At 40.1% G+C, this 26884-nt stretch overlaps 3 protein-coding genes across 6 annotated transcripts in view; 2 read left to right on the top strand and 1 right to left on the bottom strand.

Annotated features, from left to right (window-relative positions):
* Window positions 1-291: 291 nt before the first annotated feature.
* On the top strand, window positions 292-13954 carry TAF5 (TATA-box binding protein associated factor 5). Of its 2 annotated transcripts, none has more exons than XM_033131077.1 (11): window positions 292-1188; window positions 3176-3413; window positions 6948-7263; window positions 8033-8196; window positions 8280-8433; window positions 9084-9204; window positions 9965-10094; window positions 11451-11615; window positions 12120-12297; window positions 12484-12661; window positions 12909-13954. In XM_033131077.1, exons 1-11 carry the CDS (start codon window positions 630-632, stop codon window positions 13124-13126), a joined length of 2421 nt encoding a protein of 806 aa, XP_032986968.1. In that variant the 5' UTR covers window positions 292-629; the 3' UTR covers window positions 13127-13954. The 2 variants fall into 2 exon arrangements, with proteins under 2 accessions (XP_032986968.1, XP_032986969.1); XM_033131078.1 differs by having other exon boundaries at window positions 569-1188; window positions 8298-8433.
* Window positions 13939-19559, bottom strand: ATP5MK (ATP synthase membrane subunit k). The gene is made up of 4 exons (XM_033131079.1): window positions 19409-19559; window positions 15590-15685; window positions 15406-15498; window positions 13939-14042 (listed from the first exon to the last, which is right to left on the bottom strand). The coding sequence occupies exons 2-3, from the start codon at window positions 15674-15676 to the stop codon at window positions 15409-15411; spliced, it is 177 nt and encodes a 58-aa protein (XP_032986970.1). The 5' UTR covers window positions 15677-15685; window positions 19409-19559; the 3' UTR covers window positions 13939-14042; window positions 15406-15408.
* An 81-nt stretch (window positions 19560-19640) lies between these two features.
* The window catches only part of PDCD11 (programmed cell death 11), a 42072-nt gene continuing 34828 nt past the window's right edge, over window positions 19641-26884 (top strand). For all 3 annotated transcript variants that reach the window (XM_033130528.1, XM_033130529.1, XM_033130527.1), the window contains exons 1-5: window positions 19641-19748; window positions 21103-21215; window positions 22700-22831; window positions 23798-23965; window positions 25631-25792. In XM_033130528.1, the coding sequence (XP_032986419.1) occupies window positions 21114-21215; window positions 22700-22831; window positions 23798-23965; window positions 25631-25792 (564 nt within the window). In that variant the 5' untranslated portion in view covers window positions 19641-19748; window positions 21103-21113. The remainder of the gene's footprint in view (window positions 19749-21102; window positions 21216-22699; window positions 22832-23797; window positions 23966-25630; window positions 25793-26884) is intronic.

Here is a 26884-nt window from a genome sequence, read left to right as displayed (position 1 = left end):
AATCACAAAATTCAGATATTTAGAAACTTTTTATTGAAATATAGCATATATGCTGTTAAGTTCACAAAGCTTAAGCACGCAGCTCGATTAATTTTTACAAAAGTAAAAATTGGAACAACAAAGAAAGTTACCACCATTTAGATCAAAATACAAAACATTACCAGTATCTCAGAAGCCTCCCTTTGGCAAATGGTATATGCTTTTGAGTTAAAGACCTGGATTCAAATCTTGAAACGTTCACTTTCTTGTTGAGTGACTTGGCAAGTTATTTAACCTCTTTGGGTCTCCGTTGAGCCACCTGTAAAGTGAGGACAACAGTACCTTATAAAATTGTTGAATTAAAAGTCATATAATGTAAAACGTCTATCACAGTGCCTGAATATAGCAGTTGGTTTGCAATAAGTGGTAATTATTTTCAGGCAAATGCAATAGGCGGTCGCCATCTCCAATTTCCTGCTTTCTGTCACTCACTTTTGAAAGTTGCTCTCGCTCGTGTTCTTTTTCTCCTTCTTCTCGCCCCTCCCACTGCCGTAAATCGCCTTCCGGAGCTGTCGTGAAATGCTCATCCCCGCCCTCCATGTGGCGAAAACGCAATCGCACTTGACGGCGCGAGGTGGCTCAGCCGCAAGATGGCGGCGCTGGCGGAGGAGCAGACGGAGGTGGCGGTCAAGTTAGAGCCCGAGGGACCGCCGACGCTGCTACCTCCGCAGGCTGGGGACGGCGCTGGCGAGGGTGGCGGCAGCACGACCAACAACGGCCCCAACAGCGGCGGTGGGAACGTTGCGGCGTCGTCGTCGGCCGGCCGGGATGGTGGGACCCCCAAACCCTCGGTGGCTGTCTCCGCCGTTGCCCCGGCGGGGGCGGCCCCGGTGCCCGCCACTGCTCCGGAGGCGGGCGCTTCCCACGACCGACAGACTCTGCTGGCCGTGCTGCAGTTCCTACGGCAGAGCAACCTCCGCGAGGCCGAAGAAGCTCTGCGCCGGGAGGCCCGGCTGCTGGAGGAGGCAGTGGCGGGCACCGGAGCCCCGGGAGATGGGGACGGCGCCGGCACAGAGGCGGCTAGCGCGCTTCTTAGCCGGGTCACAGCCTCGGCTCCCGGTCCTGCCGCCCCAGACCCTCCGGGAACCGGCGCTTCGGGAGCTGCCGCCGTCTCGGGCTCAGCAACAGGTCCTGTGGCTCCGGGGAAAGGTGAGCCGCGAGGTCCCGGGAAGACAGGGCCGGGACGAAGGGGAGCAAGCCGGGAATGCCGAGGCTGGCAGGCCTGCACCTCTGCGGGCTTGTTTTGAATTTCCTGGGCCCGCCTCTAGGACCACATGCCCGCCCCTTTCTCTAGTGCGCCGGCTGCGCAGTCAAACCCTATTCCTAGAGCTGTCAGTTCCAGCGAGAGGCTGAGAGCTGTTGAGCAGAAGGATGTATGCGGAAGGTGGGCGCGGAGAGGCGCGGACCCTTAGTGTTTCGGTCCCTTTTCGCTTATTTGGGTTCTTGAGCTTTGGACAGGTCTACATTAGCACTAACAATATTTGTACAGTTCTGTACAAATATTTTAGGTTCTATATCTTAATTCTCACAATTCCACTATTTTAGAGATGAGAAAACAGACTGAGAAAGGCCAAAGGACTTGCTTTGGACCACACAGCCACGGAGTGATGGAACGTAGTGTAGCCAGTATGTCTCAGAATGTGGGCTAACTACCACGAGTGTTGACGCTTTGGGGGGAATGCAGATTCCTGGGCATCATTTCAGACTTAGTGAATCAGAGCTTTTAGAAGCTGAGCCTGGGGATCTGCATTTTTGAGTAAATGCTTCCGAGGGGTATTGATGTATGCCCAAGTTTGAGAACCATTTGTTTAGGAATAAGCATTGGACAGACCTGGGTTCAGATTGTGTCTCTGTTGCTTTTACGTGGTTGATGCTGATTAAGTTATTCTTCCAAAATTGAGTTTTTTTCCTCGATTAAATGGGTTATTGTGAGACTTAGATATAATATATGTAAAATGACTGGTATTGAAAAGTTTATGCCTAGGTGTCCATTCCTGACACCTGAGCACCCCCTGATCCCCTTTTCCTAGCAACTGTTGTCACAAAGTCTGTGCATTAAAATTTATACACAATATAAGGTCTCAAAGGTGATCCTGAGCCAATAATGAATGTTTGTTGAATTAAATTATCCAGTACAGAGCCTCTAGCTAATCTGTATTTATGAGACCTAATCTTTGCAGCATTGCCAGAAGTGAAGAATAAATACATAGCGTTGTAACCCATACATAGAAGTGTGTAAAAATGATTGAGAGGAATCTTTCCCTGAATGCTGAATTTTGTGAATGAACTAAAACATGGGTGAAGTATATATGTTAGTCATTTTGTTATAATCTGTTCAGAAACCTGACCTATATTTTAGATCATATCTGAGAAACCAGTAAGGATGGAAAGAAAATGCCATCAGAGTAATCGAAAGAATTTATATCATTTGTGCAGTAAGGAACATAACAGTACTTTAATTGCAACTTAAAAATTCCAACAATAAAACCCTGATTCGATTGATACATATAGCATTGTAATATTGCTATATTACAAATAAATACTCGTATTTTCTGACTTGAAATGGTGGTTCTGGAAATTGTTTTAAGCATATCTTTTGGAAATATAAATAAGGCACAAACTTCCCACCCTTAAAATGCTTACATTTTATAAGGAATGAGAGATGTACATAAATGAAGGTGATATAGGATAGGAGGTTACAGTAAAGTTACAAAGTACTTAGGTAGCTCAGAGAACTGGAAATGTTGTTTCAGGGCATGGCTTGATGGTGGTGGTGGGTGCCGTTTGCATTGACCCTTGAGAGGAGATGGACATAGTTGTTTGATTTGCTCATCCATGTTTTGTACAATTTGTCTTTAAAATAAGGTAGCTCCAGAAAAAAATAAATGAATCTCTTGTTATTGATTTGAAAATTTTATTTTAAGATATGGACAAGATGAAGGAGTTTTGGATGGGTCACTGAAACAAAGTGAAAATGCTATTAAAAGATTATGTGATTGTGTTGGGGAAGAAAGTTTGAGAGGAGAGGGACAAACATTTGAGAAACAATTCACCTGTGGACCTTAGCAAAACAGCCGTAGTCACTTGGTGCATCTCAGGTCATTTTCTTGAAAGTTGTTTTTCATTTTTTAAACAGTTGGGAGTGTAGCTGTGGAAGACCAGCCAGATGTCAGTGCTGTGCTGTCAGCTTACAACCAACAAGGAGACCCCACAATGTATGAAGAATACTATAGTGGACTGAAACACTTCATTGAATGTTCCTTGGACTGCCATCGGGCAGAGTTATCCCAACTCTTTTATCCTCTGTTTGTACACATGTACTTGGAACTAGTCTACAATCAACATGAGAATGAAGCAAAATCATTCTTTGAGAAGTATGTGAATTTTTATATATGTAATGTATGTACACATCTGTGACCACACAATGTAAGATTGTAACTCAAAAAGTACTTTATGAAGGAGAGGTAGCTGGTGCTATGAGAACCTAAAATTGGAGGGTGGGGTCGGGGGGAGTGTGATCTAGTTGGAGAAGTCAGGGAAGGCTCCCAGAAGTGATGCTTGATGTAAGATCTGAAGATTGGGTAGGAGTAACCAGATGAAGAGAAGAGAAAAAGCATGTATGAAAGCTAAGCTCTGTGGTGGTAGGGCTCATGGTAGGTACAGAAATAAAAGAAGGGCAGTGTGGCTGGAGCAGAATATTGGGGTGGGGTGGGGTACAACGTGAAGCTGGACAATTGGTTAAGGGCTGGAATAGGCAGGTTCTTGGGCCATGTCAAAGGTCTTTGTTATTCTAAGAACAGTAGGGGTTTGTATTGGGTAGGATTAGATTTAGCTGAGACTCACTGAAAGCTATATCAATAACAGCATAAATAAAATAAGAGTTTATTTTTGGTTTTATTCCAAAAACAATAGGAAGCTGTTAGGATTAGATTAAACTGAGAACAACTGAAAACCCAAATAATAGAGGCTGAAATATGATACGTTTCCTTCTTTCTCTTGTGAAGTTAGGCAGTCCAGGACTGGTAAGGGGTCCTTGATTACCAGGGACCCTGGTGCTCTCGATCTTGTTGCTTTACCATCCCTGTCATGAAGCTTCTACCTGTAGCACAAGATGGTTCTCTGGTTCTAAGCAATCACGTCACTGTTACAGTCAGCAGGATAGGCACACATCCTTCCTGGAAGTTGCACACACTTCTTTTTTTATGTCATTGGTCAACGGCCACGTCTCCCTACAAGGGAGGTAGGAAGTGTGCTATGTACCTACGTGCCATAGTGCTCAGCTTATATTCAGGTGTTCTATTGGAGAAAGAAAGAAAAAAATGGATTTTGGGGGGCAGTGAGGCATCTCTGCTGTAGAAATCATTGAGGGACCATGTCATTATTAGATTTGTATTTTGAAAGGACCTTCATACAGTGGGGAAAATAGGTGGTGGTGGTCGGGGGGCACAGAGTGACTATAGATTGACCAGTTTTGGAGGTTTTTGTAGTTTTTGTCAACCGGGGTGGGGGTGATATTATTCCTCTTTCCCCTGAGAATGTGTGGAGGTGTTTTGGGTTGTCATAATGAGTAGGGTGGAGGAGCAGGTGGCTTAGGGATACGAAATGTTTTAATATATGCAGATAGTCCAACTTAGCAGAGAATTATTATGCCTGAAATGCCAGTAGCACTTTGTTGAGAAATACTGGGGTGTGGCAGTGTTGGTGAAAGGAAGAGGACATATTGGTGAGGTACTTGGCGATGGGTTGGATATGGAGGTGAGGGTGATGAAGCCATCATTGATAACCCTTAGGTTTCTGGCTCCCACAGCTGGATAGGGGTGCCCCTCACTGAGATAGAAAACCCTGGAAGAGGACCTAGTTTATCAGGTTGTGAGAAAATCTTGAGTTCAGATTTGAATATGCCTTTGACTTACTTAAGAGATGTCAAGTTGATAGGTGGATAATATGTAAGGCTCTGGAGCGCAGAGGAGAGGTAGGGACTGGAGGTACAAATTGGAGTTGTGCAGTATTGATCTATTGGGTGAGATTTGTTGGGAGGGTTATGAAATGAATGAGAGGGCTAGGCCTGAGCCTTGAGCATCTCTAATAGGCGGTGCTTAACAGTTTGAATGAGAGCTTTTTAGTACAAGCAATAGACCCAAAAGCCAGAACTTGTCCTATAACCCAGGTAGTAGTAATAGAGGAATAATAAAACTCTGGACTCTTGGCTTCTATGCCATTGCATTCATTCATTATTCTATGATACAATGCCTAATACAAGGCACATAGAGCAAAGGCTCTGTATCTCAGTATTTTGGGGGAAAAAAATTAAGTAAGCCCGATGATGACAGAACTTCTGCTCTAAGCTAATTTTTCTTATTGTCCTCAATAAACCTTTTCCTTTTCCAGTCTCATGGCATTCACATAGGAAGCTGGATATCCTAGGGGACTCGGTCTCTTTGTTATGGACCATCCCAGCCCTTGCCTGGACCCAGTGCTTATATGAGGTTATGGGCAGAGATGACACAAACACTAAAAGGCTAAGATTTCTAATTTCATTCCAATCTTAGACAGAAACCATTAGTTCAAGTCTTGAAGAGTTGTAATAGGGCAACACAGGTAACAGTTTAGGTATTTATGGGCTATGTGTCTATCAGAGGGAGGGCCCTAATAATATCTTTCTTTTTAATTATTTATTTTTTCCAGTTACAGTTGACATTCACTATAATTTTCTATTAGTTTCAGGTGTACAGCATAGTGGTTAGACATTTATATAATGTATGCAGTGATCCCCCCATTAGTCTAGTGCCCACCTGGCACCAAACACAGTTGTTGCAACATTATTGACTATACTCTCTATGCTGCGCTTTACATCCCCATGACTATTATGTAGCTACCAATTTGTATTTCTTAATCCCTTCACCTTTTTCACCCAGCTCCCCAACCCCTCTCCCCTCTGGCAACCATCAGTTTGTTCTCTATATCTATGAGTCTGTTTCTGTTTTGTTTGTTTATTTTGTTCTTTAGATGCCACGTATAAGTGAGATCATATGGTATTTGCCTTTCTCAGTCTGATTTATTTCACTTAGCATAATATCTTCTAGGTCCATCCATAGAGCCCTAATATCTTATGTTTGGTCATTGTTTTCTAAATGTTTTTGCATTGTTTGCTGCTCTTAGTGAGTGCCAAATATATGATCTTTAATTTTACTTTATTAAGATTTGTAGAAACAAAAGTACATGAAAATTTCCTAATTGTTATCAAGGCTGAATGAAAGCTTTATTTACTTGCCTTTGGTAATGGTGAATAAATGGAAGTGTTCATTCTTTAGTATCAACATTTGTTCTTTAGTCATATCATTAAAGTAGTCATGTTTTAAAAAATATGTCTAGTATTAAGAACATAAGAAATTAAAAATGGTGGGTTTTAGGAGAATGCCATGTATTGATTATTGTTGAGAGGCTGGGTGATAGGTACGTGAAATTTATTATACTAATTTCTACTTTTGTATATGTTTGAAATTTTCCATAAAAAAAGTTTTTAAAAGTAGGTTTAGAGAGAACATAAAATTTAGTAAAGCAAAGATTTTAACATTTTCAAGTCTACCAATGGTGGCATTCAAAAGAGACTGTTTACCAGTGGTGGACGTCTTGTCTTTCATTCACTTTTGATATTTATTTCAAATTCTCTTAAAATGTTTATTGTGCATTTTGTTAGAGATTTTTAGGATTCGTAATTTTTAGGATGAATTCAGGAACTGAATTGTAATCATTTTGAAATGAATTATAACTTCTGATCCTACAGCATAGTCCAGGATTATTCAGACTACTGCGTTGAAAATATTCTGGTATGTTTATAAATATATGGGGGAGAGGCAGATCCCTGAATGATTACATTGAAAAATGACTTTTTAAAATCACTGAAACAGGTTCCATGGAGATCAGGAATGTTATTACCAAGATGACCTACGAGTATTATCTAGTCTTACCAAAAAGGAACACATGAAAGGGAATGAGACCATGTTGGATTTTCGAACAAGTAAATTTGTTCTGCGTATTTCCCGTGACTCGTACCAACTCTTGAAGAGGCATCTTCAGGAGAAACAGAACAATCAGATATGGAACATAGTTCAGGAGCACCTCTACATTGACATCTTTGATGGGATGCCGCGTAGTAAGCAACAGATAGATGCGATGGTGGGAAGTTTGGCAGGAGAGGCTAAACGAGAGGCAAACAAATCAAAGGTATGGGAATAAACCTAAGAACTATATAATGCAGATTATGAAAAATTGTAGCATTTCCATCTACATGATTTACACATTTTTCTTATAGCTAGTTTGGGAATAATTTGACACTGTATACTAAGTTTCATGTTCTAAGGATGGTGTATGTATCAGTGAGGATTTGGGAATGGTTGCGTTTAACAGAACCCTGACTACAGTGGCTGAAACGAGGTTTTTTTCCTCACATTAAATGAATTACAGAGGAAAGTCCTCCTGGGTTGGCATAAGGGCTCTACAATGCCATCAAGGACCCTGGCTCCTTCCAGTTTCTGCTCTACCATCTTTAGAATGTGGCTCTCTTCTTTGGGCTCACAGATGGCTGTTGCAGCTCCAGCACTGCAGCTGCATTCCAGGCAGGCAGAAGGGGGAGGACAAAAGGCATATCCCTGCTAAATCTCTCCCTTTTTATCAGGAAAACAGTATTTTTTCCTAAAATCCTACTTTTTATATTTGTGTGTACATCACTTGGTGAGAATGATATAATATGGCCATTCTTAGCTACAATGGAGCCCACGAACAGAAATTACTTAACTGAGCATATTGCTGCTCCAACAAAATCAGGGTTCTGTTAGGAAGGAAGAAGGGGAGATTGGCTGTTGGGTAGACAAGTACAGAATCTGCTTCAGGGTATAAATGACTATATTGTAATTGTGACTCATTCTGTCAAGATATGAAAAAGATGTATTACTGAACAAAAAAATTAATTAAAAAAATGTTGGCTCTTTTGTAGGTATTTTTTGGTTTATTAAAAGAGCCAGAAATTGAGGTGCCTTTGGATGATGAGGATGAAGAAGGAGAAAATGAAGAAGGAAAACCTAAAAAGAAGAAGCCTAAAAAAGATAGTATTGGATCCAAAAGCAAAAAACAAGATCCCAATGCTCCACCTCAAAACAGGTGAGTTCAAAACTCAGGAATGTGTGTGGAGGTGAAAGCTGATGTCTTACAGGGTTCAAGTTTCTTAATAGAGTAATTTCCAGTCTGTTTTTCTTTCACAGAATCCCTCTTCCTGAGTTGAAAGATTCAGATAAGTTGGATAAGATAATGAATATGAAAGAAACCACCAAACGAGTACGCCTTGGGCCAGACTGTTTACCCTCCATTTGTTTCTATACATTCCTCAATGCTTACCAGGTTGGTAAAATAATCGGGTGATTTTTGCCCGGAGAATCCTAAAAATGGTGACTTACCATTAAAATAAACTTAAATGTGTTAATTAAAATGGAGTTTTCTTATTTAAACTTTTGCTATAAATGTAGCTTAATGACAGTAGTTAAGAAAGGAGAACTGGACTACTAAGAATAAATAGAAGGCACTGTTTAAAAGAACTTTAACAACTTGTAAATACCAGAATCTCATGTATATGTGTCTGTCTCACTAATTAGAATTCTACTAGCCTTTAAGGAGGAAACTGTACAGTTCATCTCTATTGAAGTTGGTTTAAGTACTTACATGAACTTAGTATTTCTTAGTAAGAATTCTATATGTCTTTATAGGTTGTTTATAATAGGCTGCTGAGGATATATTTACTGAAGTGCAGAAGTGATTAATATTTGCTTCATATCCTGCACTCCAAATTTGGAGGGCAAAAAAGGGGTAAATGATGACATGTTCTTAAAGAAAGTGATTTCAAACGATTTCATAGAAGAATGAAATTAGATGATCTTTTGTATGAGAAAAATAGCTATCAATATATACATAATTTCTAAAGTGTGATTGTAATGTTCTCCCCTAAAACAGTATTGGTAGTATAAAGCTGCTTCTTTCTTTCTTTGTTTTGGCAGGGCCTCACTGCAGTGGATGTCACTGATGATTCTAGTTTGATTGCTGGAGGTTTTGCAGATTCAACTGTCAGAGTGTGGTCTGTAACACCCAAAAAGCTTCGTAGTGTGAAACAAGCAGCAGGTAACTGAGATGACCTGTCAGGATGTAAACTCATCATTAGTTTACACCAATCCTGATTCCATGGAATATACATGAGATTGTGATCTTAGCTGATTTCACTAGATTTTACTTTAACTCAGAATGCTAACATTCCCTACAGTGAAAAGTGCATTGGAGTGGCAGTCAGGAGACTGCAGTGCTAGACTGGTTTAATTTCTCTGGGCCTCAGTTTTCTCATCTGTAGAGTGAGAGGATTAGGATACAAAACTCATTAAGGTTAAAAATCTAACATTTTATAATTGTTTGCTTGTGAATTTTTAAAAAAACCTTTAAAGAAAATAGTGGGAGTTTGTGAATTTTAAGAAACCTTTAAAGTAAATAGTGGGAGAATACTTTGTTTTAGCCGTAAAAATGACTAAAAAAGAATAAAGTCAGGATTTCATTTTAAAGAGCTTGTTTAAACAAGATAATACATTTTCAATAATTTAATATTTCCATAGTTTTCATTTTTGTGAAACATTGTGATATAGTGGATAAACTTGAGTTTCAGTCATAGTTCCGATGCTGAATAGTTGTATACACTCTGGCAAATTATTAACTGTTCTGAACCTCAGTTTCTTCTATATATTGGAAGAGTATCACTTAATTTAGTGGCGTTAGCACAGTGGGTGGTATGTAGGAGGCACTGTTCAAATGTTAGTTCTCCTGAACCATGATGTAATTGCCTTAAAATGTTTTAATGGATATACTTTTAAAAATCAGTATTTCTGGATCATTTTAGATCTTAGCCTCATAGACAAAGAATCAGATGATGTCTTGGAAAGAATCATGGATGAGAAAACAGCAAGTGAATTGAAGATTTTGTATGGTCACAGTGGGCCTGTCTATGGAGCCAGCTTCAGTCCAGATAGGTAAAGTACAAACAATAAAAATTAAATACTGCTATGTTATATTGAGATTATATAATAGTTAACTACTGGAAACATTATGCAAATGTTGGGAAAATTTCTGTTAGAAAAATCTCATGGTTGCCTATCATTCATTATCTTTTAGAATCATGCCATTTGCTAATTCATCTTGGGGTACTACAGCAACTTAATGTATACCCAAATTTACAGAATCAAGATGCACAGTTTCAGGGTTTGCTGGTTTTAAAAACTAGCTTTAGTTTTGTATAACCTTGGTAGGGGTTGAATTGCTGTTTTGTGGCTACTTCTGTCATCTCCAAATTTACAACAAATTTCTGATATGAAAAGCATATTATCTATCAATTGAAGATTTATCTTATCAAAAGAACTAAGAGGATACTGAGGGAATTTGAAACCGATAAATAGGTATTTGCCTATTTTTCATGATCTCAAACATTCTGTAGAAATGGAAGGGTATTTTGTATTCATCATACCATTTATACTTGGATAGATAATAGCCCTTTTTTTTTCTTAATTGGGGTGTATTGGGGAACAGTGTGTTTCTCCAGGGCCCATCAGCTCCAAGTCGTTGTCCTTCAGTCTAGTTGTGGAGGGCGCAACTCACTGGCCTAGGTGGGAATCAAACCAGCAACCTTGTTGTTCAGAGCTCGCGCTCTAACCAACTGAGCCATCTGACCACCCAGATAATAGCTTTTAATCCAGCAAGATTTTCATCTTTATGAGCCTTTGAGAATGAGGTTTCTGTTGTTTGACAGGGTTTAGCCAGATGACACATTTTTACTGGAGAGAAACTTTTGATTTCAGTGAAGACCCTAATACTTTGGGTAGTTGAGCTTTTGTATTTATCCCTGAAAAAGAGTATTATTTGTGTGTCTGTAGTGTTATTTGTTTTTGCTTTTTTTGTGTGTGTCAAGAAGACATTTCCCTTTAAATTCTTATACAACTCATACAGGATAGGAAAATAGCATCTCCACTTTAAAGTTAAACATGGTTGAGTTTTAAGTGACATATCACATTTCTTAGAAGCCTTTCTCAATTGACCTTATTTGACCATACTTTTTGTCATTATCCCTTGGTATTATTTTTTTTAAAGAACTGTGATTTTCCCCATATTTTTAAAAATAATCTAAACTCATTCAGTAGGTGCCCAGTAGATGTAGTGTGTCTAACATTAGTTTGGTTAGTACTTTCAGCTCTTGTTATCTACTGTGAATCCCAAATATAAAAGAGAGATGTAGCATGTCAGCTAAATTTAATATATTCAAATGTGCAGAGAAAACTGGACAGGTAACTAAAAGTTATTCTGAGAATCAAATATATTACCTTCTGTTCTCTCAGGAACTACCTGCTTTCCTCTTCAGAGGATGGAACTGTTAGATTGTGGAGTCTTCAAACATTTACTTGCTTGGTGGGATATAAAGGACACAACTATCCGGTTTGGGACACACAGTTTTCTCCATATGGATATTATTTTGTGTCAGGGGGCCATGACCGAGTAGCTCGGTAAGAACACTGTGATCTTACGACTGGGTCTATTAAAGGAACAGAATGGCTTCCTGTTGGGAAAGAGTATTACTATGTCTCTGTGTCTATACCAAGAATCCTGAGTCTTGTTTTTCTTTCTCAAGTTAGCTTATTAACACACCTTCCCTGCCTCCCATCAGCTGTTTAACCTCTTTCATTCATCTCCCTTAAAAGCTTGGGATGAAGTAGCTCAGGTTAGAAACTATGTGGTGGCTAAAACTTTTCTATAGGTTAGACTAGGAACTGGGGTGGGTGGGGGCCTATACAGAGAACTCAAGAACTATAAAATTAAAAAATGTTTGTACCAGATCAACTTAGTTTTTCTTAAGAATGTTACTTAATCTCAACCATTCCTTCTTTCTCTCAGGCAAATAGTGAGGGGGACCCATTTGGAGCTAACATTTCACATGGATGTTTAGAATACCATTTTCACATTTCATATTAATTACTAATGTCTTGTGCTTTCAATAAATTTTTTCAAAGGCTGTGGGCTACAGACCACTATCAACCTTTAAGGATATTTGCTGGCCATCTTGCTGATGTGAATTGTACCAGATTCCATCCAAATTCTAATTATGTTGCTACGGGCTCTGCAGACAGAACTGTACGGCTCTGGGATGTCCTGAATGGGAACTGTGTAAGGATCTTCACTGGACACAAGGTATTTTTCCACCTTCATTATTCCAGCACACAAGGTTGCTTTTGAGATAAAAATATTTTAAAAATTAACCAGTGACCCACAAATTTTAAAAATACCATTCATACCACTAAACTTAAAAATTCTAACTTTGTCTTATTTTCTATTTGTAGCCTTACTTTTGACTCTTCCCATTGACTTCTTTTCTAGGGACCAATTCATTCCTTGACATTTTCTCCCAATGGGAGATTCCTGGCTACAGGAGCAACGGATGGCAGAGTACTCCTTTGGGATATTGGACATGGTTTGATGGTTGGAGAATTAAAAGGCCACACTGATACAGTTTGCTCACTTAGGTTTAGTAGAGATGGTGAAATTTTGGCATCAGGTAAATGACTAGAAATGGCTTTGTGGTAAACGGTATGTTAAAAAAAACACTTGAGTGTTGACAAATGCAAAGTAAGTCCTGTTGTTTTAGGTTTTGCTTCTCTTTAGCCAGTGTCACCCTACTTGTATATTCATTTCTCAGGTAAAACTACGACTTGAAATGTTCCTTTAGGGGGAACAGAGTTGTTAGAAGTTAGAAGCTAAATATGGTGGATGCTACTAAATGGTTTCCTTTGACTTTCCCTTAGGTTCGATGGATAATACAGTCCGGTTATGGGATGCTGTCAAAGCATTTGAAGATTTAGAGACTGATGACTTTACTACAGCCACTGGGCATATAAATTTACCTGAGAATTCACAGGAGTTACTGTTGGGAACGTATATGACCAAATCAACACCAGTTGTACACCTCCATTTTACTCGAAGAAACTTGGTTCTAGCTGCAGGAGCTTATAGTCCGCAATAAACCATTGGTATTAAAGACCTTATGGAAGCTACTGTTTGAAAAAGGGAGACTAAAAGCAAATACCTCAGTGATTAATATTTAATCAAAGAATGTTTTGTCTATATGGATCTGGAAGTATGCTGCTTGGAAAATCTGAACAGGACAGTTCCACGTTTCTATAGCAACCACATTTAACTAATTTCCGTTAGTTGAATAAGAGGTATTATGTTTGTGGAGGGGACATTTATGGTGCTTTGGATTGTGTGGAAACTATGCATTTTTCTGTTCAAATGCTATTTTAATTTATTATGTTTAGGAAAAAACCAATTGATTTCAATAATTCATTTTGCTTCTAGATTCAAATTGAGTAATATAATACCATCTTGAATTTTAGCTGAAGAATTCTATGAGCATGTATGTTTCTGCTGTAAAAATGTAGTTACTGTATGGCACTCTGTTAAATGATCCACTAATATTTTTGCTTGGCCCATGACTAGTGGAATGTATGTAACTGGGTAGGATGAACTACAGTTCCTTTCTAAGAATTAGATGAAGTACAACCATCAACTGACATCTGAATTTACACCTGAGTGCACCCAAACACTCTATAATCAGGTGAAGAAATTTAGCTTCCATGTTCTACTTCAGCTAAAATGGCTATACACAACCTAGTACACTTGAAGTCAGACGGACATTTCAGTTGCTTACCTCCAGTACTGAGCCTTGCTTTGGGAAACTAAAAGATTCAGACCAAGTCACTGCCAGTTCTTTGCCTTTGTTGCGTTTTGTACAGTTTTTATATTTTTGATATCTTGTAAATAAAGACAACCAGCTTTTCCAGGTTCATAATTTATTGTACAAATTGAGTATCACATGATGAGTTGACATTAGCTTCTCCAGGCATGAGAAATCAACAGATGAAGTACAGCTTAGAATCCTATAAACAAAGCAAAAATAGTTTAGACACAAATGTTTTTTAAGACATTCAGTAAATTACAGTACAGGATTATCCATGAACCCCCTGAAATTGAATGCAAACCCATCAGATTCAAGAGTCAGAAGCTCCTCCCCACCAATTAAGGTATCTCTCAGCTTAATACAATTTAACCTCACACTCCACCTTTAACTAAAAAGCTGCCAACAATTCAGTATGATCCTAAATGTATACTGTTGGAAAATTCGAGTATATAAAGTAACATTTTAAACAGTAGAAAACAGGGATGTATCTAGTTGTATCTATTTTAATATCTGAGGCACAATCTCTCCATTTGTATAATGTAAATACTACCACTCTCCCAAAGTTAGGTACCTAACATGGAAAATTGAGCAAAATACTATAGGTTTGCCAGGAATAAGCCATGGACCACTGCATTCTGGGATATGCAGTCCCCTAAGGATTGGAAAGCACTTAAGAGCAGAGGGAAAATTGTGTCTATGGAGAGCTATATTATATAAAGATCTGGGTTCTGGGGTTTCTGCACATCATCTATTGCCAAAACAAATATTCACTCAACCATAGGTTGAAGGCACTATAAGAGGAAAATGAAGTCTATGGGGATTTAAGGAAAAGACAGAAATGCTTATATGAAAATTTGAAACTAGCAAATGAACAAAAAGCAAGATATATTTGCAACTGATTTAGAAGGTTGGTTAATAATTATTACCTAGAGAGCTCATAAAAGAAAAATAGGGTCTTCACAAAGACAAAGTCCCAATTGTTAGAAAAGCACATGAAAAGTGTTAATAAAAATACAAATGTTAAACAAATGCAAAAAAAGTACAATTTCATCAAAAAGACAAATTATTTTTACTAATTAACAAAAACCAGAAACATATTCAACATTGGCTGGGGCAAGAGAGACCGCCTCTTACAAAGCTGGGCGCCCCACAACCCTTTGAGGAAGAACTTCAGCTTAAAAAAACAATCATAGATACAGACTTCACTTCATGTTCAAAAGTGTTCATTGTTACTTACATTAAAAAAGATCTAATAGAATTCCTCTGTAAAATGAATCATTAGCTCCATGAGCACACATGCATTCATGTTACAGAGAACTTACTAGTTACAATACAAAATAGTCACGAATCACAGCCAATGGAAACCAAACAAAATACACACACACACAGTTAAACCAAAATGTTAACTAAAATTGTCAGGGCAATGGGATGTGCATAGTATTTTTATTTTTCTTGTGTGTAATAAATTTTGCAAAATGACAGTAATTTTTATAGTCGGGGAAAAAAACCTGTAACATCAAAATGGCTAAGTTATAAACTTTTATTAAATGCCAACTCCGTACCTTTTATGTTGCTTTCACAGCTGGAGTTTTTTTAGACCTTAACTTGAAGTATAAGACCAGCAAAGCAATGCCTCCATATGTGGCCAGTACACACTGAAAAAGAAAGGGAAAAAGTAAACAGGAGTTACTGTCATATTTATATTATTCTAAAGTATAACAGCTTAAAGGTATCATCAATACTTACATTCATTCTACCTGTGAGCGTATACGAGTTGAAATATTTTTTGATACCAGTGAATTGGAATTGGGCGTCGGCTTCTGGACCTGCCATGATTTCAATCTTTTAAAGAAAGAAAAAGCAACAAATTCATTTGGATGCAATTTAAAAGACAAGTTTGTTTTTTAAAGTTTAAAAACTTGAAAAGCCATTGTATATAAATATTATAAATTTTTATGTATGTTTTGTCAAACACAGCAATAGCAAAGATGGTGGAAAAAGCCTTGCTGACAAGTCAGAGAACCTTTTGGAAGGAGGACTTTACACAACACTTGAGAATATACTGTGTTTCCCTGAAAATAAAACCTAGCCGGACCATTAGCTCTAATGCGTCTTTTGGAGCAAAAATTAACATAAGACTGGGTCTTACATAATATAAGACCCAGTTTTATTATACAAGACAATATATAATAAATGTAATACCAGGTTTTATATTAATTTTTGCTCCAAAAGACGCATTAGAGCTGAGCAAAAGACACATTTGCTCCAAAAGACGCATTAGGACTTATTTTCGGGGACACAGTATGTCAAATCACAGGGCATAGGAAGGGAACACAGTCTTTAAGTCCACCCTCTGACGCAATATAGATTGATGTTTTCATTCCTGGCTCTATCTATACCATTGTACAATATACATGAAATTAATCAGTTTTAAGATTAGTTGAAAACTGGAGCCTGTGAAACTTTTCAAAGTTTCTCAGAGGGGTAACCACCAGCTAAACAGCTCAAGCTGCAACCCCTCCTTTTACAGTTTGTCTTATAATTTAAGATCTCCATGGGAAGGCAGAGGAGGAATCATTTACTAAATGGAGCTGATACATGGTAGCTATTAGTGAGGTGGGGAAGCTGGAATCCTTACTCCTTACACCAAAATAAAGGTTTAAATGCAAAAAGTGAAACCAAAACATCCTGGAATAAAACATGAGCAAATATTTTAACCATCTTAGGGAAGGGAAAATAAAAAGGACAAAAACAAAAGGTGAGACATAAAAAGATAACCTCATGATTGAAAGAAATGTAAAATGAGACCAATATTTAACCACCAGACTGGCAAAGATAAAATTACAATAAGCAGTAGTAGTTAAGAACGTGGGAAAATAAGCATTCCCTGTTGCCTGGAGTATAAACTGGTACAACTTCCTAAAGTGCAATTTTGCAATATCTATCAAATTACAAAATTAGTATACTCTTTTATCTAGCTGGTTCATTTGTTCTCTAGGAATTTACCCTTATAGAAATATTGCAAAGTGGAAACATGTTAAATGGTGAAAGGATGGAGACTGAAATACTGTTTATGACAGTAAACTGGAAAAACTAAAAGTCCATCTACAGGAGACTAATACATGATGGTTTCCATTGGAGGAAAACAATGTGCATAAATCTTTATGTATAGACATGGAAAAGGTCCTCATGTAACGTTAAATTTTTTTAAAAAAATCCTATTTCTGGACATTGTATTACAGAGCACATCAATGGTTCTCAAAGTCTGGTCCCTAGACCAGCATCAGTATCACTTGGAAACTTGTTAGAAATGCAAATCGTCAGGCCCTACACCTCAGGCCTATTGAATGAGAAACTCGGGGGCCCAGCAATGTGTTTTAATAAGCCCTCTCGATTTTTGACGTACATTCAAGTTTGAAAAACACTGCAGTAACAAAGTCCTGGAAGAATATACATGTATAGAAACTCCTCAGAGGAGTTATCATCTATGGTACCTATGTATTTTACAAAGACATGTATTTCTTCCAATAAAAAACGGCAAAGGCACATTCAAAGGTCACCAGAATAATGCTCGAAAATTCGTATGTATTACCACCTATCTACCACGACCGACGCCACGCCGAGTCGATTGGCAACACAGACGAGCCGGTCGAGGTCCGGTCGAGATTGGTAGGCAGTGGCAGTGATATAGCTGGCTCTTGATGAAACGGGAAGAGGGAGAGATCTGTGAGGAAGTCATTGCTATGGAAACTGGCATCTCCTTGTTTATCATTCAAAGGCCTTCAGAGGCATTCACGTGCATGAAAAATTTGGAGAAATGACCTTAATTTTTAACACTTTTTCAAGAATGTTCTTGGAGCAATGAAGGAAATCCAAACGTTCCTGGGCCCTCTCAGTGGCCTTGGCCTATCCATCCAAGCTGGAAAATAGGAAAATCTCCAGTAAAAGACATCTTTATGATGTAGCTTTTATATTAACTGTTTCATTTTACTGAAGTTAAAGGCATACTGTCCTTCTCTATTCACCTTCATGATAATTTTTTTTTAATGAAAGTTTATTGGGGTAACAACTGTTAGTAAAGTTACATAAATTTCAGGTATACAATTCTGTATTACATCCTCTTATGATACACTTTTGGATTCTTACGGTATCAAGTAGGTTTCTAAGAGAAATTCTATAGAAATCAAAGAACGCTGTGAAATTATTAACTGGTAACACCCACTATTTGTGCCTAACAAAAATTTTTAGGAGGATGTGGTGTGCAACTGAAGCAATTTAAGGAGCTTTACATTCCCTCTACGTTACACAATATGGGAGGAAGGCTGATGCTTGTGACGTTCCACAGAGGACTAATTCTGACTGAAGAGCATGGTATAGGAGTAGCAATTTAATTATGGGTCTTAAAGGAAGAGTCTTGAGAGGCTGAGATGGGGCAGGGAGTGGAGAGTGGGATGTTGCTGGTGAGATAAACAATAGGAGTAAAAAGCCTGGAAACACTTGGGTCCGCACTCTTCAGCAAACGGTTACTTTTAGGCAAAGATCAGGAACCCTTGTGTTAGAATTACCCTTGTGTAATAAGTGAACTGTAACTTTCTTTCCTTTTGAGTCATACTTAAGTTTAGAAAGACATATATATTCATGAAGGAGAAAATTACCCAAAAATAATTGTACTAGTTATTAAATGGTAGCCTGTGGGAAAGTCTCAGCAAGAGACAGGGCCTTTGCTTTTGATTCTAAGGCAGTGAGTAGCTAATAACTATAATCAATCCTCCCATGTCTCTGTTCACCTGTAAAATGGGCATTTCAAAAAAGGCCCAAAGTGATCAATTGCTCTAGCTCCTTTCTGTGTCTCGATACTGATGTTTTGCTGTGTGACTGGCCACCTACCAGGAATGGTGGTATCACGAGGCAAAGACGAGTGAAAGCCGCTCAGGTACCAAAACCAGCCTCCTGCAATGCACTTCAAGGCATTTACAGTTCTTGGTTCTGGCTATTTCCTAGGAAAGGCCTTCCCGTAGATCGAACATATTGAAATGTAAATCTAACCCGCATACCGCGGGGTCTGGCGAAGTGCAGGGGCCGGGCCACATTCCCACTCGTTTTGACAGAGGCTGCAGCACAGCTAAAAAAGGCCTGGCTGGGCAGCTTCCTTAGCACACACAGCTCAGTGCAAACAGACTGCTATGGGCATACAAAGGAAGAGGTAATTCGGCCAGTGGAGTCAGAAGCCCAAGTTCTCATCCAATAGTACGTCACTGGGTGACCTTGGTGACTCCCTTCGCTACGGGCCTCACTTTTCTCCACTGAAAAACGCAATGTAAGGGCTTTCGGGAACAATAGGAGCCGTTAGGAAGACCTATTTGCCTCGTCCCGAGGCTGCCCAGTCACTATCCGACCCCTCGAGCCCCAGCCCTTGTGATCTCTAAGCCCTTTTCCATTCCCCAGTGCTCTCATTCCCCAAAGCGAAGACCTCACGACGTTCCCGGATCAGGAAAGGTCGGGTCCTAGGCCAGTGCCGCAAAGCAGAGGACCGAGGTCCCAGGCCGGGCTCCCCTCCACACCCACCTTGCAAAAAGCAAGAATTCCGCAGACAGTGTCCTTCAACGTACGAAGTTACCCCTCGGTCCAGCCGGAAGAAGCCGCCTCCCCCGCACGCGTTCAACCAGCCTCAGCGCTTCAGCCTTAGGCGTCGATTGGCTATGGCTCGAAGTCCCGCCTTTCCGCTTCCGGTCTCTAAATTTACACCGCCGTGCGGCACTAGGACCCAGCATAATAACGGAAGTAGGGCATTGAGCCCGCCCACGCTTCCGGGAGGGCAGCATTGGTTCATAGGAGTGCGAGTCTCCGCGTGTGTGGCTAGAGGGTTCGGCCTCCGAAGTTGAGAGGTGGTGTCGTCGCGAGGCTGGTAAGTGAGGGCGAAGGCAAGAAGGGAGGAAACCTTGTGGCTTCCAGTTCTGCCCTAGATATAGGTCCCCCAGGTCCCTGCCATGCATCCACAGTGCTGGATGAGTAGTTCGATCACCCCAACCCGGCTCGGAAGCTGGCTCTGCTCGAGTGGCCCCTGTAACCTCAGTCTCTGTCCCCGGGAAGTAGCTTAGATCCTTTTTTGTCACTGGATCGCCTTACTCTTTGAAGTTCCAGTTTCCTCTTGTCTGAAATGAGATTAAGGATCAAATTCCCAGGAAACTAGACTCTTCGGCACTTGCCTGTTTCTACGAAGCATACACCCATTGTTGATTCTCAATCTAGGCTCCCTTCGGTCGGCACCTCAACCACAGTCTCAAGCCTTTGTAGATTCTTATTCACAAGTCTCTCAGAACCAACCCCTCCTTCCATTCTCACTTGTACCTAGTTATGGTTCTCATGGTTTCTTGGTTGTACTGCAGTTGACTCCTCCCGGGTTTGCCTGCCTTCAGCCCTTGTCTCTTCCCGTCCAATCCATAACCTGCGGTATATTTTTCTTGATTACTGTTCTCTCTCTTTTAACGTTAGCAATCATTATAATTCTACCTAACTTAAGGCTCTGACTTCTCAAAGTAAATATTAAACTACTCATATTTAATTCAAGATCTTCTGCTAAAAAAGCCTAACCTGTCTTTTAAAACTTAACTCCAATTATGCTTTATTCACCCTGTGGTCTATTTGAACGATTCTTCACAGATAGGGATCAGCAGGCTTTTGAGCAATTGTTTGACAAATTGCTGGTGCTCATGCTCATTGAAATAATTGGCTTTTCCTGTTTCCATGCTTTTTCTCACATTTCTTCTGCTTTTCCTTTTCCACTTGTCAAATCTCATTCATCTTTTAACATTCAGCCCCAAAGCATCTTCTTTAGGAAGCTTGCCTTCTTTACTGAAGTTTCATCACTTCCTACCTCTTTGTTGATAGTTTATAATTTGATTTGTATTTTAAATTATTTGCATAATTGTTTTAAAAGTGTATGTTCTTTGAAGGTAGGGTATTATATATTTGTGTATTTCTGACTTAACGGTAGCTGCTTAATGATATTACTACATTGAGTCTATAACTTCTTTTCTTGGAGGAAATGTGTGGACTTGTGATTTTGAAGCAGAGACCTTTGGAAAGGTGAATTGTGGATTATCTGGGGCGGACCTGGCTTCAAAACATCTATATCTTGTCCTGAGTGCTATCTAGTGCCTTGGTGCTAGAAGGCTCTATCTCTTGCCCATTGATCACAGCCTTTAGGAAATCTGTCATCAAGGCTACATCTCACCTGTAACTCTTTGCATTGTTTTTAGGAGCCCCAAACATGGCAACAGTGGAAGAAAGCTTCCCCCGTGGGGGTACGAGAAAGACCCATAAATCAGAGAAAGCTTTACGGCAGCCTGTTGAACAAGACAACTTATTTGATGTAAGTGGTGTGCTTGTTTGGTTAAGACTCGCTGAACACTTTCTCTCTACTGTCCTTATGAAGAACGAATGAAGCCTGTTTGAGAATGTGTTGTTTTCCAGATTGTTTCTTTCTGAAGTCTGTGTTTGTAAATTGAACTTTTAGAGAGTCCATACTACCACAAGGCTATATCTTTTTTTGGGGGGCGGGGGGAAACAGGACTTTATTGGGGAACAGTGTGTACTTCCAGGACTTTTTCCAAGTCAAGTTGTCCTTTCAATCTTAGTTGTGGGGGGCGCAGCTCAGCTCCAGGTCCAGTTGCCGTTGTTAGTTGCAGGGGGCGCAGCCCACCATCCCTTGTGGGAGTCAAACCGGCAACCTTGTGGTTGAGAGGACACGCTCTAACCTACTGAGTCATCCGGGAGCTCAGCGGCAGCTCAGCTCAAGGTGCTTCATTCAATCGTAGTTGCAGGGGGCGCAGCCCACTATCCCTTGTGGGAGTCGAATCGGCAAACTTGTGGTTGAGAGCCCACTGGCCCATGTGGGAATCGAACCGGCAGCCTTTGGCGTTAGTAGCATGGAACTCCAACTGTCTGAGCCACCAGGCTGGCCCAAGGCTGTATCTTTTGAAGCATGGCATTTAGTATTTGAATTTTCAGTGCTCTTGTTCCTTATTCTTAGGAACTTTGTGCCATGTTAAGGATAGAGAGAAAGCATTCTAATTATGGCATTTTTAATGGGGTCCTTGCTGCCATGTATAATGGTTAGAATTTGTATTAGAATTCATAATCTTCACCTAGAATAAGCTGTGCTCTAATTGCTAGAGGGAAGGGAGCTATCATTTGATTATATGGCTTTGTGTAATCTTCCCACTGTACTATGAAATAGAGATATCCATTCTATAATGAGGAATAGAGGCCAAGAGAGGTTATATACCGTGTTTCCCCGAAAATAAGACCTAGCCAGACCATCAGCTGGAATGCGTCTTTTGGAACAAAACTTAATATAAGACCCAGTAGTTTATATTATTGTATTATATTCCAGGTCTTATAATAAAATAAGACCGGGTCTTATATTAATTTTTGCTCCAAAAGACGCATTAGAGCTGATGGTCCGGCTAGGTCTAATTTTTGGGGAAACACAGTACTTTAGCTGAAACCACACAGCTTGTTATGGTGGAACTGGGAGTTTAACTCAGGTCTTTGTGACTCCACCTTCCATTCACACACTATTCTAAATTGCCTCTGATACTGGGGAACCCCAGTGTCCATCCTAAGTCAAGGGAAGAAGGACACTAGAGGGAAGGGGCTTTTGAGAACATGAAAGGCAGATTTTGGGCAAAGGGAGCATTGGGTGCAGACTGGGAGAGTTGGGATTGAATAAGAATTAAAGAAACATTTGGGAGTGGGGTAGAGTGGAAGAGTAACAAAGCAACAGATGACCGGAAATTGGAGTGAAAGGCCAGGATTGCTTCTTTTCATTCTTTTGGATCTTACCCCCGTTAGATTTCTACTGAAGAGGATTCCACCAAAAGGAAAAAGAGCCAGAAGGAGCCAGCAAAAACAAAAAAGTTGAAAATTGAAAAAAGAGAAAGCAGCAAGTCTGTAAGAGAGAAGTTTGAAATCCTTAGTATTGAGGTTTGTTAAAGTTTTGTTTCGATTTAAACAAACTACCTTAGTTTAAATTTGTATATTTTCTTCCTTTTTTTTACCCCCTTTATTCCCTTCATTCATTCATTCATCCATACATATGGCTTGTGTCTATAGAGATTCTGGCAGTTTGTGTTCAGAATTGAGCATCATTTCTTTCTATTAACCAATGCCTGGGATTGTGTGTTGTTTTTTGTTTGTTTTTAGCTTCTGAGACCCTCATTGGGCTAGTGTCCTTATGGAACTTCTGTTTTAGTAGATTTGTAGATTAGAACTGGCAATAACTTGAGCAATCATTCTGATTCCATCCTTTCATTTCATAGGTGTGGAAACTCTCAGAGAAGTGAAGTGGTCTTATTCTGTTCCTTAAATTTTTAGATAATTACAATGTACAATAGTAGTAAAAAATAAACAAAAATCAAATCATTCTGAAGGGAAAGATTCAGATTCAGTCTGCAGAAGGATTTTGTTTGTCCTGTGTGATACTTAAAAAAATAATTGTTTAACTTGGTGTCAACATTAAGAAACAGACTTGAAATAAAGAGGTGATTCTTGGGTTCTCGTAAAAATTTGAAATAGTTGACAACACAAGCTCTCATTCTCTCGTGTTTGTAGTCACATGGAGCTGAGTGAGTGGTGGTTGCACCTTTATGCCCAGCCTGCACACTCCCAACTGCCATTAGCTCCACTGGTCTGCTTCCTTCATTTTACTGCCTGTGATGCATTTGAGGTTGGATTGCTTGGAATATAAAGTAAAAGGTGAAAGTGCCTGCCAACACCCAAGTGCTGTTAACACTAGTATAATTTAGACCTTTCACGGTGCTCAGTCAGATGTTTGATAAGTGCATGGACATATACACTTAGGTGTTTCCTGTAGCTTTTATATGTCAGAGTTGAGACTTCTCATTCATTGTTCTCTTCCCTGTTGTACCTGTTTCACTTTTTCTCTTCTAGTCTCTGTGTGAGGGGATGCGGCTTTTGGGTTGTGTGAAAGAGGTAAATGAACTGGAACTGGTGATTAGTCTCCCCAATGGCCTCCAGGGGTTTGTACAAGTGACTGAAATCTGTGATGCTTACACCAAAAAGCTGAATGAGCAGGTGGCACAAGAAGAACCTCTGAAGGTAAGGGAAACCTGGATGAAGTCTGTAACCAGAAATAAATAGTACACAAATAAATGCAAAATTGCAACTTGTAAGTGCTAAGAAGAAAAGGTATAAGGTGCCATGAGAGCTTGTAAGAGGGGATTTTATTTATGTACTTTCTAATAAGGAGATTTTGACGTATCCCAGGGATCCCGTAAGACTTCTGGGGGAAGGGATGCTTGCGCTGAGATCTGAAGGATGAGGGTATACTAGATAAAGAAGGAAGGGAGTTCAGGCAGAAAGAGCATGGTATATAGCAGAGAGAAGGCTAGTGTGGCAAGAGCAAGGGAGGGTGGTGTGGGATGGCGCTGGAGAGCTGGGTGGAGGCCAGACCATGTTAAGGACTGATTTTTAATTCTAGAATCAATGACAAGCCCTTGAAATGTTCTCTTTGGGGTGGGTGACATGTAGACAGAACAGAGAATAAATTGAAGAGACATGAGTAGTTTCCTAGAGACCAATTAGGAGGCTATTGTCGTAGCCCAGGCTGTGAGATAGATGGCAGCTTGGGTTCAGGATTTACTGAGGACTGAGGAATAAAGTAAATGCTTAGTAATGGATTTGGTATGGGTGGTGAGGCAGGAGAAGTGCCAGGGATGAGTCCTAGGTTTCTATTGTGCATGACTTGACAATTGGCCACGCCATTCTGAGATAAGAAATCCTGAAAGGGGATCTGGATTGCGAGAGGTGATAATGATTTGATTTTTTTGCTATGTGGAGTTTTGAGGTACAGAAACAAAAATGTGTGAAACTTCTTTGTGTAGGTGGTAATTGAAACTAAGAAGGGGGAAGAAGTTGCTTAGAGGGAGCAAATACAGCGAAAAGACTGAGCGGGGAGTAAATACTGTAGTTTAATTGCGGAATAAAAGGAGAGTTGCTGTCAGAAGAAGAAAGAGGGCCAGACAGAAAAACCAGTGAATGAAAAGTCTTGATATAGTGAGGGAGGAAATGTTTAATGAAGGTAGGAGTGGTGTCCAGTATTAAATTCTTTTTAAAAGTCTCCTAAGAGAAGGACTGCAATATGAACTGTTGGATTTGGCAACATGGAAGTCGTTGGCAATTTTATTGGGAAATAAAGTGGTGGAGTGAGTGGGGGGATGCAGATTGCAGTGAGCTGAAGAACAATTAGGAGATGAAGAAGTAGAGACAGTAAATACAGACAATTCTTTTTTTTTTTCTTTTTTTTTAAGTATAGTTGGTATACGATATAATAGTTGTATCGGTTTCAGGTATACAATATAGTGACTCAATATTTTTCTACCTTACAGTGTGATCACCCCATTAATTCATCTATCACTGTGCAAACTTATCACAATGTTATTGACTATGTCCCCCTTCACGTTTTTCACCCGTCCCCCTGCCCCATCCCCTCTAGCAAGCATCTCTTGGGTCTCTATAGACAGCTCTTTCGACAAATTGTTTTATATCTGCCATTGTGTGGAGATATTTGGAGGCTTTATGCTGACATTCAAGACTAACATGGTCACAGACCCGTCTTCCTTTGTGGGCAAGTGCTTACTGTCTTCCTTGCCCTTTGGGGTCTGTGGGGTCTGAGGATGAGAAGCCTTTGAGCCAGGGCCTGGAAGCGGATTCTTGGTTTGGGGGGATGTGATGCATCAGGGCTTTCTCATTTGTATTATGCAGGACCTGGTCCTCTTGCCTGAACTCTTCTCTCCTGGGATGCTGGTGAGATGTGTGGTGAGCAGTCTGGGCATCACAGAGAGGGGCAAAAAGAGTGTCAAGCTGTCTCTGAACCCCAAAAGTGTCAACAAAGTGCTGAGTGCCGACGCCTTGAAGCCTGGAATGGTATGTGTCTGGGGTCAGGGAAGAGGAGCAGGCAGCATGCCTTCTTCCTGCCCTGCCTTGTCTCCTTTTACATTCAGCTAATTGTTGCACACAGGGGTGGGTCTTTTCCTGAGGGAGGAAGGTCTACAGGGTGCCTGGATGTTTCATGGAAATTGAAGACTTGAACCTAATTACCTTAACTTGGAGGGGAGAAAGGGAAAGCAAGTCTAAGATTTGATGGTAGCAAAAAAAAGCCTCCAAGGAGCCTTAGCAGGGCACTTACTGATGGTGAGAAGGAGTTCCTTGAAGTGCCTTACTTACTCAGACTTCCTCATAGGTTAAGTTTTTTTGTTTTTGTTTTTGTTTTCTTTAAGGAGGGTGCAGCTCACAGTGGCCCATATGGGGATCGTACTGGCAACCTTGGTGCTACCAGCACCACGCTCTAACCAACTGCGCTAACCAGCCACCCCATAGGTTAAGTTTTTTTCCAAAGACTATCTGATATTTGTGGGGAATGCTTGAGGGCTGCTTTCTAAGAGCAAGAGACAAAATAGACAGGGCAATAAATCTGTCATCTGTACTCATGGACAGCCAGCCCACCACTGAATCTGGAGATTCAGGAGAAATTAGTCCTAGCTCAGAGCCTCCAGGTCCACTAGGTTCATATAAACTTCATCAAAACACTCATATAAACTACACTCCTAAGTACTCTTGTAATTAAAAGGAGGGAGATCAATATGATCTTGTAAAATTTGGTAAGAAGCAGTGGAGTTTGGGGCAGGCCCTGAAAGTTGGGTAGAACAAAAATAAACCAAGGTGCAGGAAATTGACAAGTGTTGACAGCCTGCTGTATGACAGGTGCTGTTTTAGATACTTTAGACACTATTTGCCCTGTGAGGCAAATAGATACCCTCTTGTAGATTTGAGAAAATGGGATGAGAGAGATTTAAATGACTTGCCAAAGACTAAATAGTAAGTGTCAGAGCCAGCTTTGAATGCCACACTGCTTCCTATGAGATGGGAAGTTGTAATTTGGGAAATGGGAAGGTTGGCAATATATTTTTTTTTAATGTCTTGGAGGTGCTTTGAAATGATATGATGACAGCTGGAAGG

This window comes from Rhinolophus ferrumequinum, chromosome 16, assembly GCF_004115265.2.
Source record: "Rhinolophus ferrumequinum isolate MPI-CBG mRhiFer1 chromosome 16, mRhiFer1_v1.p, whole genome shotgun sequence".
Classification (NCBI taxonomy): domain Eukaryota; kingdom Metazoa; phylum Chordata; class Mammalia; order Chiroptera; family Rhinolophidae; genus Rhinolophus; species Rhinolophus ferrumequinum.
The sequence above is the reverse complement of the archived record's forward strand: the minus strand, read 5'-3'. Positions and strand labels throughout refer to the sequence as shown.

What these genes read in the sequence shown, in the direction of transcription:
- TAF5 (XM_033131077.1), top strand. Translation starts at nt 630, where the DNA reads ATGGCGGCGCTGGCGGAGGAGCAGACGGAGGTGGCGGTCAAGTTAGAG. An exon ending in GCCAGCTTCAGTCCAGATAG is followed by an intron (nt 10,095 to 11,450) that starts GTAAAGTACAAA and finishes CTGTTCTCTCAG; the next exon opens with GAACTACCTGCTTTCCTCTT. An exon ending in GGCCATGACCGAGTAGCTCG is followed by an intron (nt 11,616 to 12,119) that starts GTAAGAACACTG and finishes ATTTTTTCAAAG; the next exon opens with GCTGTGGGCTACAGACCACT.
- ATP5MK (XM_033131079.1), bottom strand. Translation starts at nt 15,676, where the DNA reads ATGGCAGGTCCAGAAGCCGACGCCCAATTCCAATTCACTGGTATCAAA. An exon ending in CGCTCACAGGTAGAATGAAT is followed by an intron (nt 15,499 to 15,589) that starts GTAAGTATTGAT and finishes TTTCTTTTTCAG; the next exon opens with TGTGTACTGGCCACATATGG.